Raw genomic sequence first — 14,100 nt, forward strand, 5'->3', positions numbered from 1 at the left:
TACCAGGGAACCAGAGCGGGTCTGCCAGCACCTGCGAGCACGGGTTTTACACAATAGGGCTCTGCAGCTAAAGAGCTCCGTTAGCAGCTCTGTCCTTCAAAATACTGAAACTTCTTAAAACCAGAGGCAACATCATCCTTGAGCCTTGGGCATTTCCCGTGTACCGTGAGCCTCAGGAAACAGTAGTGTTTCGGGTGGACGTTTCGGGTACAGCCCGGAGAAGAGCAGTGGCTCGGTGCTGCGCTTTGTCCGTGCGGGGCTGCCCGAGAAGCAGCAGCAGCAGCTCGGGTCGCGCTGCCGTAGGAGGGTGACGCTATCACAGTGGTGAGCACCGGAGCGCTCTCTGAACCTGCGACCTGAGCGACCGTGAGAAAAGCGGAGCGTGTTGGAAACGGAACAGGAGGGCGGGCGAGAAGCGGGGAGGGGCCGCGGCGGCAGCGCGGGCACAGCGCGGGCGGGGCCGGGGCGGGTTCCCTCAGAGCCGCCCGCGCCCCGGCTGAGGTGAGTTATGGCTGCTGCCGCTCCGGTCGCGTTGCGGGTCTGGCTGGCGGAGCCCCCGGAGGGCGGCGGGGGGACTCGGGGCCGCCTGCGGAGGCCGGGGGGGGCTCGGCGGCCTGTCGGAGTTGCCCCGCTCTGGCGGCCGAGCAGGCTCGACCCCCCCTGCCGTGCCCAGCCCCGCCGCTCGCGGCCTTCTGCCGGCCCTTCTGCGTCAAATGGCGCCGCGTCCCAGAATAGATCATGTGTGGGGACCTGGCCTTCTGTACGGCTGGCGGAGCTGGTGAGCCGTAAACCCTCCCCTGCCTCTGTTAGCGGGCTCTGTGGTCGGGGCGTTGAAGGGTGTGATTTTTTTAAAGGCAGCCTTAGAGTTTCTGATTCAACCGTGTGCCACAAGCCACCATCTCCAGAAAGGAACATGTACCCACGCAGGGAAATACGTTCGCTGATAGGTTTGAGGCATGTGCTGTTCATGTGCTGGCACTGAGGAGCAAATGCAAGACTGGCATTTACTATGTGTAAGTAGCTTGTAAAATGAATTGGCTGTTAGGTCTGTGTAACATGGTTCTGCCTTCTCAAAAAGAGTCTTTCCCTGGTAGCATTTACAGCAGGACAGCTATTTACATATGGACCCACACGAAGAACAGTACTAATGCTCAAGAATTTGGCAGTGTTTTACAATAAATGTCTAAAGGCGATAGGGAGAGAGACTGCATTTTGCTAAATTAGGGGAAAGAGTAAAGGTTTCAGGATAAGGTGCCTATTTGCATCTAAAGAACTAATGAAATAAAGGAATACAAACTATGATGTATTTTTCTTCAGTAAAAAGCAAATGCAGTATTTCTATGTTGTGGCTAGTCAGGGAGTCTTTTGCTAATTAGTCAAATTTATATGAAAATTATTTTGCAAAATCAATGTGTGTCTTCAAGACAAGTTATTAAGAAGCTCTAGGTTGTCCTAAAGTTATTACTAATAGCTGTGATTTGAGTATACTTGCTCAGTTGGCTTTGCATTGACAGTACATAAAAGTAGGATTTGACACTAAGTGAATTAGTCTTCTTGGGCTGGTTCTGCATGCTGCAGGGTGTTCTACTGTATATTACTGCATTCTGGAAATAACGTCTTTCTAAATGAGGCTAACAATAGGGAGTAAACCTGAAAATAGATGGAATTGAAGCAGGGTAAGAGGATGGTTTTCTTTCGTGTAGGCAACTAAAATGTGCATCACAGTTAATGAAGGGCTCTTAGGTGCTACATGCATTTCTCAATGGAAGGTCCATTTTGTCCAATAAGACAAAAATCTGTCTTCTAGAGGGGTGACCTGTGAAATGCCTTCTCACATCATGGATGCTTTCGCAGACTTCAGTCAGACCAGTATGAGTTAATGGGTATTTTACATGATGTAAAGTAACTTTAACTTAACCTTCAAATGGAAATTTGTCCCTTCACCTCAACTTGAATTTAGAAGCTAAAAAAAAAAAGTCTTAAGCCTGATTTGTTCCATTTGCTAAATTGTGTGGTCTGCTCCCCCATCACACGTGTGCACACACATTTTTTCCCCCATAAAATTGTGAAATACCCAGAAAATCTGTTTCTGAGGTTTTGCAAGAGCAGTGGTCAAATCATTGTAAGTTGCAGGAAACTCTTCGTGAAGCATGGTGTGTGGAAACTAAATACCAGACATGAGGTCAAAACTCATGCAAGCCCTTTTTATAAATGCTGACCTGGGTAGAAGTCAGTAGTCTCGGTGTGAGTGAGGGTGAAAAAATGAAAACAATTCTGCCACCCACCTTGAACCCTTTTCTGGCAGACACAGGTCATGTAAGGTCTTGATTAGGCCAAGCTGCTTCCCTATCTGATGCTGATGTGCTGTGCCTCCCACTGCACAAGTGCCTTAATCTCTTAGTATCATAAAGCATTTTTTTTTTTAAAAGCTCTTTAGTTAAACAGAGCTGCTATGAATATTGATTAAAGCTACTGAACTATTTTGAGTTGGTTTAAGTGAAAGATACTGCAAAAATGCGAATAACTCATTGTTAAGTTTCAGCATCAGGAAGGATTTGTACTAGAGCATTTGCTTTCTAACCACATTGTCTTTTTCTACCCTCCTCAGCCCCTCCGTTCACAACCATCTCAGCTAATAGCAACCCCTTAAGATATGGCCTCGAAAAGAGCATTGGTGATTTTAGCAAAAGGGGCAGAGGAAATGGAAACTGTAATCCCTACTGATGTTATGAGAAGAGCTGGGGTGAGTACACCGACAGTGAAAAATCTCTTTGTGAGTGTGTGGTCAAGGGGAAATCTTTGCCTCAAGTTGATGTTCATTACTAGGAGTTCAGTGTGTAATTTGTTGTGTGAGGTGAAAATTTCCCCTACCACCTTACTGTTTAGCAAATGCTTGTGCCATGCCCCTACTAAGTATGCTTGACAACTGACATTTGTGCAAAAGGTAGACTTTCAAAGTAAGAGTCCAGTGTGGACTAGAGCAAATATTTCAAGTAAATCTTACTCTGTCAGAAAACATGGCTACTTCCATGTATAGTAACAGAAAGTACTTTTTTTTCTAGGGGTCTGAAAAGCTCAGTACATTACAGCTCGTGACATTATGTAGCTTTTCCTGACCTACTTTTAAAATTCTATTAACTAGAGTTTGGCTGTTGCAATTCCTCATGATGTTTGTTACCTTGCAGCTGTAGTAGTACATCTCATTAGGTATGAAAATAATATTTTAAATAAATACACCAACTTCGCTTGTGTAGAAATGACTAAACTGCTCCCATCACCTCATCACTGTACACCCCATTTTGGCTGTCATAAGAGGAACAAGCTTGTCTGCTTGTTTAGTGAATGTGAGCTGTGCCATGCATATCTAGGATGTTATGACCAGGCATCTAAAAGTCAAGGGAGGAAAGTGAACATGCCGTAAGTGTGTTTGAGAGTGGCTTGAGCCTGCAAAGAGACTTCAGTTCATTATCTGATCTACTTAGTCTGGCTCTCTTGCATTGTATTATTTGTTTTGTTTATAGCCTGTGGGATCAGATAGTCTCCATATGTCCTGTTTGAAAAGTTGAACTGTTAGAATTTGTCTACTTCAGGTGAATATCACTGCTTACTGTGTGTGCTTGGACTTAATCATGGTTTTTGGGAGCTTAAGTGTTCCCTGGGTTGTGACAGCTTTCAGTAGTGCTTTGCTCATTCTGTGTACTATTTAAGAACTAATATAGAAGAAAAACACCCTAAATTCTTGATTTGTCATGATATGTTTGTTCTTCTCCTAGATAAAGGTGACTGTTGCAGGCCTAACAGGAAAAGAACCAGTGCAGTGCAGTCGAGATGTCTTCATTTGTCCTGATGCTAGTCTTGAAGATGCCAGAAAAGAGGTTGGTCGTCACCTTGATCTAATATAGTGGCCAAAATAGCCTTTCTCACAGCTTCCGAGGTGAATTTGGAAAGCCTGTGCATTACCTTTAGACATATATTGCGTGTTGTGTTAGCTCTATGCAGCAGTTAATTACAGAGCTGCACATCCCACTGTGCTCCCCTTCAGTGTTGTCCTGGTTCATAGCATGCTCAGTTCAGACAGATCTCTTAATTCTGCACAGGTGTTTGTTTTTGCAAAGCATCAACCCTAGCCCTTTATTTTTCCTGTTAGTTGGCCCAATGAAATACCATAATTTGAATCAACTCCAAAGGAAGTTAAACAATGTTATAGTTAGACCTGTACAGTACGGTTTGAGCAAAACCACTTGTCTTTACAATGCATTTGCTTGCTGAAGCTCTTAAATGCACTAGGCTTAAGAGTTAGTTCAGTGGCAGACTTTATCAGTAATAGGTTCTTCCTAGAACAGGAAACAGTATTTTATTCTGTAATTGGAACTGGTTCTCTGATCATAAAGTGTTGTTCAGTGGAAGAAAAGGTTATTTTGCTTGTCACTTGAATCAGCTGTAGTGGGCTTCAAACAGTATCAGTCTCTGTTCAACAGAACAATTTTATCTTTCGTTTGTTTAGGGGCCTTACGATGTCGTGGTCCTGCCTGGCGGTAATCTTGGAGCTCAGAACTTGTGTGAGGTAAAATTCTGGTCTTTTAAAAATTCATAGGCATCTTCATGAGTAGTGGTGGTCTGCGCTTGCTTAGTAATTCTGCAGATTCAGTTCAGCCTCTGAAAGTTCTCTTCTGAATGAATCAGTAACTAAATATCAATTGTCTGAAGCCTTCTTGTGACTATATAGGTGGGACAACTGGGTAAATTCTTGCATTTGAATAAAAATGGAAGAGTGCTCTGTATTGTGGGTAGATCTCTGTTCATAGTCATCTGAAGATGAAGCAGTTGCAAATGAAGATTGAATTCCCTGAAATATGAAATTGTCCAAAGCCATGGACTCTCTTCCTTTGCTCAAGAATTCTGTCTGTGGTGCAAAGCTGTTGCAGTGGTGGTATAAATACCTTGTGGAAGGCAGGCAGACAAACAAGTCAGTCTATCACATAGGATTTAGATGGTATCACACAGTTTGTAAACCCTGGAATATGAGACAAATATCCCACATAAACCTTTTTAAGAATGATGGAGACTATTTGGAGGTATCTCATGAATACTCTTTCATGTTTGTCTTGTGAAGCTTTCAGACAACTTTCTATGTCCATGGGTTGACCAGCTTTTATGTAGGCCAGGTACTTCCTTGCAGTTCCTTCTGATTTCCTTGCTCTTTCCTTGTGGGGCAAATATGTATTGGTTTCAGTGTTTCTCCTTCTTAATGTTCTCATTGCCCTCTGTCCTGAGGCAGGGTGAAGAGGTGTCAGTTGGTTTTCTGTGTAAAACATGTTTATGACTTTGCAATGGAAAATATTTCAGATGTGCTTCAAATAATCAATTCCTAACAATGACTTGTGATATCATGTTTCTTCATACAGTCTGCTACTGTGAAAGACATTTTGAAGGACCAGGAAAGCAGAAAAGGCCTGATTGCTGCTATATGTGCAGGTGGGTTAACAAGGTGTCCTGCTTTATAAAGCATTCGGATGTTTTGAAAGAGCATGCAGACATTTTCCTGTCTTAGAAATTTGTGTTCCTGTAATTTAGTAGCAGGGATTTGTACTATATGTGCACCCATCAGCATCAGAATTTTTTATAAATTTAATAGCAAAGAAATCTCTAAAATAATTGTGAACACTTATCCTGCAAGTTCTGCTTGGTTCCCAGTTCTTTCCAATCAGTTGCATTACTGTCTTTAAAATAAAAAGTGAAAGGTAATGTGCTAGGATTTTTTTACAAAATATATGCTTATTCTGATGATCTTTCTGCAAGGACACAGCGCTGGCAGAATATCATTGCTGTAAATTTATCTCACATAACTATTCCTGCCCTTTAGCTTCAGAAAGAAGGCCATACATATAGAGTTACAGTCTCCCCCTTCCTCATCTGAGTCATAGCAAAAGATGGACTTGGTTTGAGGAGAGGTTGTCTGCTTACATATTCTGCGCAGCTGGGTATCCAGGTCATTACTTTGTAAGGTATGTATGTAAAAAAGCAAGATGAACAATTGCCAGTACTCCCAACTGATCTTAGAGGCTGGCCTAGGACCCAAAGCTGAGGATGAGGAGGATGGCAGTGAGTGCATAAAAGGCCATCTAACAGAGTATGTTCGTAGAGTGGATTTTCATTTTTGTTTTCTTGTATGTTGCTGGGGCTTTTTTTTGCTTTCCTTCTTCAGCGAGGTGATAGGTATGCAGAGTTGTGAACATTCTTGTACTTGGCAATGATAGTCTTCTCTTATCTGTATCTCTTACAGAACAATCCAAATTCGTGGTTGCCCACTAAAAGCTTTTACTGGTAATCAGAGTGGTTAATTTCTTTAGGTATAATATTCTTAGAGCTCATTCCAGCTGAACACAAAGGAGGTTATTTCCTGGACTAAATCCAAAATGAGACAAATGCACAGAAATGAAACTCAGATTAGGGAAATCCTGCCTTCATTTTCTTTTGGAATTCCCATAAGGATTTCCAGTCAAATGACTTAACACTTCTTGACACAAACTCAACTCAGGCTACGAAGGAAGTACGAAAAGAAAAGAGGAAAACTGTTAAAACCAAAAACTTAAGTTAGCCCATGGTCTGTCCAAAATACTGTTTGGCACACACTTGCGGCGTGCAGAGACTTGCTCAAATGAAGTTCTACCTGGTACATCTCTAAAGTCAGGATTTAACAAGGTTGTAAAGTAATTGTAGCTATTTAATGTTCAGACTGAAATGCAGACCTTTTACTTCTTAGTGTCAAACAGTTTTAAATAAAATGTATTATGTGGAAGTGAAATGACCATTGTCCTCCACTCGTTCCAAGGCAGCACAGTCATGGTAGGACAGTGTGGGAGCTGTAGTTGAGTGCAAGAGATTATACAGCTTGGTTCTTTTTGAGGCTTTTTGCTTCAGAGATGGGTCTGGCATCAGTTTTTATAAAAAGTAGTCTGTCCGCAGTGAGCTTTAGACCCTTGAGAGCCTAATGCCTGAATATATGTTCTTAGAAGTGTTTATAGCAGAAGACAGTTCCTCACGGGTGCAACTTTTTGTCCTTACAGGTCCTACTGCCCTTCTGGCACATGGGATAGGGTTTGGAAGCAAAGTCACAACACATCCTTTGGCCAAAGATAAAATGATGAATGGAGGTATGTAATGACTTTTATAAGTTTCTCTCCAAAGCCTTCTCAGATTTTTTTTTTGTTTACCTGAAACCACAATTTAAAGAAAGGAAGATAGCTTTTGTATCTTACTTTGTCTCTTTGAATTTCTTTAATGCTTTCTTGAATGTAATCAAAATCCAACTGAATATGCAAAGACTGTATTTCTAAGCCTATTTCACCTATTTAATAAACAGGGCTGTATTAACATTCTCATCCTTGGGGAAAATACGCTGCTGCTGTCATGCTAGGAGCAGTTATTGCCTTATCTTCTCGAGGCTGAGCCATCATCTCTTGCCCTTTTGGTTCTTTGCCTCAGTGGTCCAAGCAGCAAACCCCAGGAGCACCTTTCATGGTCTCCTGTGAATAGGGCTTTGGTTCTGTGAGCAGCTGATGGATCCACACTTCTTTCTCCTATCTAAGGGAAGTGGTGGTGAAATGCTGTGAAGTCATTCTGTGAACATTAATGAGTCTGAAGGTGAGCAGGAGATGGCAGGGTTCTTCCGATTTCTTCTGCATGTAATTGGCAGAAAAGAAATTTCTGAATAGCTCCACAAAAGCAATCCGACTTCTAAAAGTAAACTCACAGGAACTGACAGGGAGAGCGAGTGCTTCTTAATGAGCTTGTAGAATCAGAGGTGCATTCTCATACTATGTGAACGGAGCTACCAGAGCTCCCTGCAGGCCCTTTTCTTCCCTGAGGACTGCAGGCAGTCATGGGATGCTTGGAGGCAGGCTGGGCCCACACAGGTGGCTGAGGGGCCTTTGGCAGGTAACCTCTACCCCTCAGCAGAGCCTGTGGCAGGTGAGTCTGTGCTCTGTGGCAGCTGTGGGCACTGTCCTGGAGACTGACCCTCTTTCTGTCATGTGTCCCCCCCAGCACACTACAGCTACTCTGAGAGCCGTGTGGAGAAAGACGGGAACATCCTCACCAGCCGCGGGCCTGGGACCAGCTTTGAGTTTGGATTGGCCATTGTTGAAACGCTGATGGGGAAGGAAGTGGCCGAACAGGTGAAGGCACCTCTAATACTGAAAGAGTGAAACCCTGGTATGGGACAGGAAGTAGGACAAATTTGGATAGAGAGTTATATCCTCTGTAGAATAACTGTAAGCTGTACTGTTGTAAATACAATTTAATTTTGGGTGAAATTAGCATCTGTACTTACCTTAACTGGGATACCGTAACAAACCAAAGGTCTTTATCTCTGGAAAAAGATCGTTAGCAGAAAGCTTCATCACAAAAAAGTAGCCAGCATCTAATAATCTTAGTTAACTCTTGGATGGCATTTAAAAATCACATGGAAAAAATGTTTGTTGAGTAAATAAAAATGAAGCGGCCCTGCTGGTGTGTTGGTACTTCGTGTGTTTTCTCCCAGCCCAGACCTACGAATCCATTTTGCCACCATGGCTATCCATGTACTGTTCAAAACAATGTCTGTTTAGATTCTCACACAGTGTGAGCTGAAATGAGCACTGGAAAAAGCTCCCTAGGGAGGGTGTCAGGGCCCCAGGCGCCTGTCAGTGTTCAAGAAGCATTTGGGCAACACTTCTCAGCTATGTGGTTTAACTTTTAGGTTGCCCTCTGTGGAGTCAGGAGTTGGTTTTGATGACCTTTGTTAGTCTCTTCCAACTCAGGATATTCTATGATTCTATGACATAGATTATTAAGTTGTAACTTAGAATTAGTTAAAACAATGTTTAGTTTTATCTGTACAAATCAGGCAAATAACTAGTATTAATTCTCAGACAGTGTGGGACTAAATTAAAAGTGTGAATATTTGTACCTTGCCAAGCACCTTAGAGTTCCTACAAGTTGAACATGATACCTTGAAATTTGTCTTCTATATTAAATGATTGCTGATCCATTGAGCTATTTGAGCAGCTAATAATCAGCATAAATCAGGAAGGTTGGACTTGGTAGCATAGCACCAGTAGCAGTGCTTCTTTCTACTTACTATAAATCGGGACTTGCTACAAGCCTAGCTTAAGTGAGTTTAGAGGAGTTGCAGGGCACGTCTCTGGAAGAAGTAGTGGGGCTATATTCCCATGGGCATTAAGAATTTGGCATCAATTTTTGTCTTTCCTGCCTTTCTTTTACCAAATAATTCTGCTGTTACCTGGCTCTGTCAGCCGTCATGCTTTACAAGGTGGCTCCTCATTGGACTCTGAAGTTACCACAGCATCTGGAGATCTGGCTCTGCATACATCTGAAGTGCCTAATCTGAACTTTAAAAAATCGCTGCATAGGGGCCTTTATGATTGCTTATTTTAATGGGAAACAAGTTCATTCTCAACTACTGCATTTTGGTAATAAAATACATGGATACTTTTGCAAATTTAGAATTTAAAAATGTCTCTATGTTGCTAATATCTACTGGAAGAACTGCTTCAGCTGTATGCTCTGCCTCTTAATTTGTTTAGGAAATATGTTTCTTTAGCTTTTAAATATGCTCAAGATATGCAAAAAATTGTAATCTATGTAAGATTGGACATGTTTGTGTGGTAAATCTGCACGTCTAACTGGTATTGCTGTGCAAATGTAAACCAAATGATGGAAAGATTCTTTGTCCTAGATACTGGAATAATTACTTTGTAAACGGGCATGATTCAGAATACAGGAAAAACTGTGCATTCCTGGGTTGCAGTACTGCTTTGTAGAATTAGAAGGAAAATACTTTCATGCTTGTTTTGTTTTTAGGCTTCCAGAAATATTTTATAAAGAAGTGGCCAAAAATTTGATTATAAATTTCTATTTTTTATTCCAAGGCTGGGATAGTTCAGTTTACAGCAATGAGGTTTTCAATGTGTATATTTGGGCTTTCCCACTCCCATTAAAATGATAATAGGAAAAACACTCAGAAAAATGAGCCGAGCCCATTAATACATCTGATTAATTTGCAGATTCTTCAACTTTGTTCAGCAAAGGACTTGGTAAATGAAATATGGTAGTGCTGCTTGCACCACAGTTAGTTACCTTCATAAAGCTGACTGTTCTCAACCTTTTACATTGCAGATGTTCAGCAAACATGAATTTATATGGGTTCTCTCTTTCTGCTAAGGTGTCATTAAGTTGGTCTTTCTGTTAGGATAAGTATATGAACCAAGATTAGGCTAATTTTCCTCTTAGGGTAAGCGTCAAGAAGGAATTTGCTGATTTTAGGGGAAAAAAATGCCTTCCAATTTGTGAAATGCCTTTTTCCTCTCTCTTTTTCCATTTCATACAGTATTTTTTTTTTTGCAGATCTCTTTTCCTAAAATCCCCCGTCTGAACAATGAGCTGAGGTACTTTTCTGCTCAGTGTTTCATGTACACTAGGAACTTTGTGCCTTTTTATTATTGGCAAGTGTTAGTTTTAAACTGAGTCTGTGTTAATTTGGTATATGCTGCCACTGAACTCAGCTTAAATTGAAGGGAATGCATCCACACTTCTCTAGCTGGCATTTACCATTTTGTTTCCTGACAGCTGAAAGATTTTGGGGTTGGTTGTTTTCCTGATGAAAAGGGTAGTCACTCAGCATCTGCTGTATGTCTCATATCATCTCTCAAGAATAGGCTAGGTTTTTTTTCCTCTCGATTCTGGTGGTTCTGTGGGCTTGAATGCATAGTGGAAAGTGAGTTCTCTTACAGAATTGAGAAGTATCATATGGCTTAGAAACAGGAATGTACAGAAGATGGCATAGATGCTAGTGCCAGCAGTGAATACTTGCAATGATGCATTTATCTGTGCTGACTTTACTCATGAATGCATCTGATGTGTTAGTTGCTTTTCCCTGGTGTTTTGTAAAGGAGTACTTTACCTTCCTTTTCGTTGTGCAGAAGGGAAATGAACGCTTGTACTAGGAAGCCAGGAATAATGCAGCTCTAGGCTCCTGTATGGGCTCAAAGAGACACAGGCTTTGCTAGTATATATAGTAGAATAAAAATTCCCTCCAGCAAAATCAAGAGGGTTTTTTTTACCTCCTTCCTCTTTGGAGAACTACAGAACATTAACAACTTTAACATAATTTAAAAAAAAAAAGGAAAGAGTTACTGCCAGGTGCCAAGGGTGATGTTCTCCAGCCAGTACCAGTTCTGTGCTGATTGCCTGTACCGAGGAGAACAGATGGGGCCCTGGTGGCCTCACCACCCCACCTCCCCCTTCTTTCAACAGGCATTTTCTTAGGCCATGAAGAGGAGTTGGAGGCTTTTGCCTCTCTAGCTTTGGGTCTTGGCTGTTTGTGCATGAATTTGCACAGAGCCTCTGGGGAGGGAACTCCTCATGGAGTTCCCCAGGGCCACAGCCAGCAAGCCCCGCCTGCATCCTGCTGTACTGCTGGAGAAAACTGGGATCCTGCACTTGTGTTGCATTGGTCACTCCCTTGCACTTGAATGGCCCAATATAAAGCTCAGGTGTTAAATTGTGGACTGAACTGCTTGTAAAACAGCCGCCTTACTCATCATGCTGCTCCAGGGCATGCAATAGCATCCTGTCTTATCATGGAGAATGCTTTTGATCGAGTTGGTCCAGATGATGGGAGAAGCGTGGCCTGAGAGAAGCAGCATGTCCAGAGCACCCTGCAATGGCTTGTTCAGTTGTTGGCAGCCTGAAAGGCTGAGCAATCTCAAGCTAACTCCTGTGCACGGTGTTGCGTTACCTCAAGCTCAGATTGGACTGATGGCTGTGCCTGCTGTCTCTGTCTCAGTGGAGTGGTAGTCTGCTCCTCCAATGGAAAGGTTGCTTGGGGAGTAATGGGGTCCTTGGCCATTCCCACAGAACAATACTATTGTGTATTGCATCCAGCACTGGCCATCTTGTGATTGATAAAACCTACAGAAGATAATGGCCCACGTGGTCACTCCTCACCCTTAACAACATGTATGTTTAGACTGTCAGTCTTTAACAAAACACTAGCATTAAACCATTTAACTTGAAGTTAGGAACCAACCAGTTCATCCTTACTTCAGGCTAGCCCTTCGTCTTCAGAGTCTCATTTTAGGTCTCCATTAGCCCCTGTATGAAGCAGGAGCTCCCTGGTACTCACCTCACTGACATGCATTTTTAAAAGTGTGTCTCAGATGGGGCTGTCTGTCCCTGTGGCTTTTAACAAAGCAACAACTTCAGTTTGTTGGTTTTTTTCAGCATGTTGAAAAGATGCTCTGGAAAGGCAACCCTCCTTCCGACTAGCAAAAGCAGTTTAGGCTATTTGAATCCCATGAGCAACAGAGTGTGTCAGGGTGTGTGCTATAATCTCTGCCCTGGGTCATTAGAGGCTTCTGCATCACCACGTGCCTATTGCTGTGCTGGTGCTATGTACATCCTGCATCACAACAGCACAGTCCCAATTCGAATTGCTTAAACTCTTAAGTGTTGGGGTGTGCAACTGGGATGCAGGAAAACTTTTCTTGAATAACTTGTCAACAGGACATGTGACAAATGAAGTCACCAAGTGCAACCTAGTATGGTTGGAGTCTCATGTTTCCTCTGGATCTTGCCTAATACAGGGATTGCAAGGCAATGAGTAACCTTGCAAAGACACGCTTGCTGTTTGCTTGTGTCTCCCTTGCACCTTGCCATGCAGCAGTTGGACTCAACATGGCATGAGCTGATATGGTCCTTAGCGTGAACTTCCTGCAAGCTGGTAAGTGCCCCAAGAGTCTTATGCCTAAAGACTGCTCAGTGTATGGTGTTGGTTGTGTGTTCCAGTTGGCTTCCAAAAGGGCAGTCAGTAGTGCTGACACTGCCCTTGAAAAGTCGTTGTGAATAATAAGCATATTAACAAAGGTAAAATAAATATTATAGGTAAGGGGAACATGTGTCTGTCACCTGGGTAGGTGGTGGGCAGGAGATCATTCTTCTGGGGCAGACCTGATGATCCTGTGCTTGATCCAGAGACTGTGTGCATGGAGGGCCTCTTAGTGTGTTATTATGATAACTTGATGTGATTAGTTACTAGCATCCTCAAGCAGATTCAGGGTGGTGATGGTGGGGTAATCTGCCATGGTTTTTCATGGCACTATATTTGCGCTTTTTTTCCTTTGCGGCTTTCACGTGCTAATAATTTGTGGACGATAGTGTTAATCTTCAGCAAGAAGCTGCAGCTTTTCAACACAGAAGCATCTCTGAATCACTTTGCAAGGAAATGAATAGTAGTCCTGGTTCCCATGTTTCAGTGGCATGACACTTAAAATTTGGAGTACCTAACACCTTTTCCAAAATTAACCACAACTGGGATCAAGGTGCACCCCAATATATAAATAATATAGCAACAGTCTATGAGCAATCACAGGTGTGGCTTCCATTAATGATTCAGAAAAAATAATGAGCTCTGTGGATGAAAATAGGCATTTGGGCAGGGATTATGCAAGGTCTGAATTATGATGCAGGATGGGTGGGGATAACACCTCTTTCAGTTTACAAATGCTAATCACAAGCTCAGCAGCCAGAAATCTCTGCAGCACTATTTAACGAATATTAATAAGTATAATTAAACTTTGTGTGCTAGATTTTCAGGGCCAAAGAGCTATGTGAAATGCAAAATATGCTATATGTTTTTGGTTTTAAATGAAAATAAGATGCTTTAGAAGAAAGCTAACAGGAAATTAAAAGATTAAACTACTCTAAAAACAAAAGTTTACCCCAGGAACACTCAGTACACACAAAGAAAATGAATAGGCTACCTAACTACAGAGAGCATACAAGCAGATAAAATGAGGGTTTACCTCCATCTCCAATTTCCTTCTTGACATAATCTAGAGAGTATGTATTTAGCATACAGCTTGTAATAATATTAAAAGTGTTTATAAGGGCCACAGTCTGTAATCATGAGTTTGAAGGTTGGGAATTCTGCCATGACTGATCTGGCCATCACCTTAACCTTGAATTCCTGACAAGACTTGGGCTGAACACCATCAGCAATTACTCCCTACTGTAATAACTGCCCTTAGAAAATTGGTG

The 14,100-nt window shown here is 42.2% G+C and overlaps 1 protein-coding gene across 1 annotated transcript; it reads left to right on the top strand.

Annotated features, from left to right (window-relative positions):
* Positions 1–397: 397 nt before the first annotated feature.
* PARK7 (Parkinsonism associated deglycase) lies at positions 398–8,511 on the top strand. Its single transcript, XM_027668737.1, has 7 exons — positions 398–501; positions 2,609–2,743; positions 3,774–3,875; positions 4,505–4,564; positions 5,406–5,475; positions 7,068–7,154; positions 8,047–8,511. The coding sequence occupies exons 2-7, from the start codon at positions 2,654–2,656 to the stop codon at positions 8,205–8,207; spliced, it is 570 nt and encodes a 189-aa protein (XP_027524538.1). The 5' UTR covers positions 398–501; positions 2,609–2,653; the 3' UTR covers positions 8,208–8,511.
* Positions 8,512–14,100: the final 5,589 nt, after the last annotated feature.

The sequence above is a fragment of the Corapipo altera genome, unplaced genomic scaffold (assembly GCF_003945725.1).
Source record: "Corapipo altera isolate COAL_440 unplaced genomic scaffold, ASM394572v1 304, whole genome shotgun sequence".
Classification (NCBI taxonomy): Eukaryota; Metazoa; Chordata; class Aves; order Passeriformes; family Pipridae; genus Corapipo; species Corapipo altera.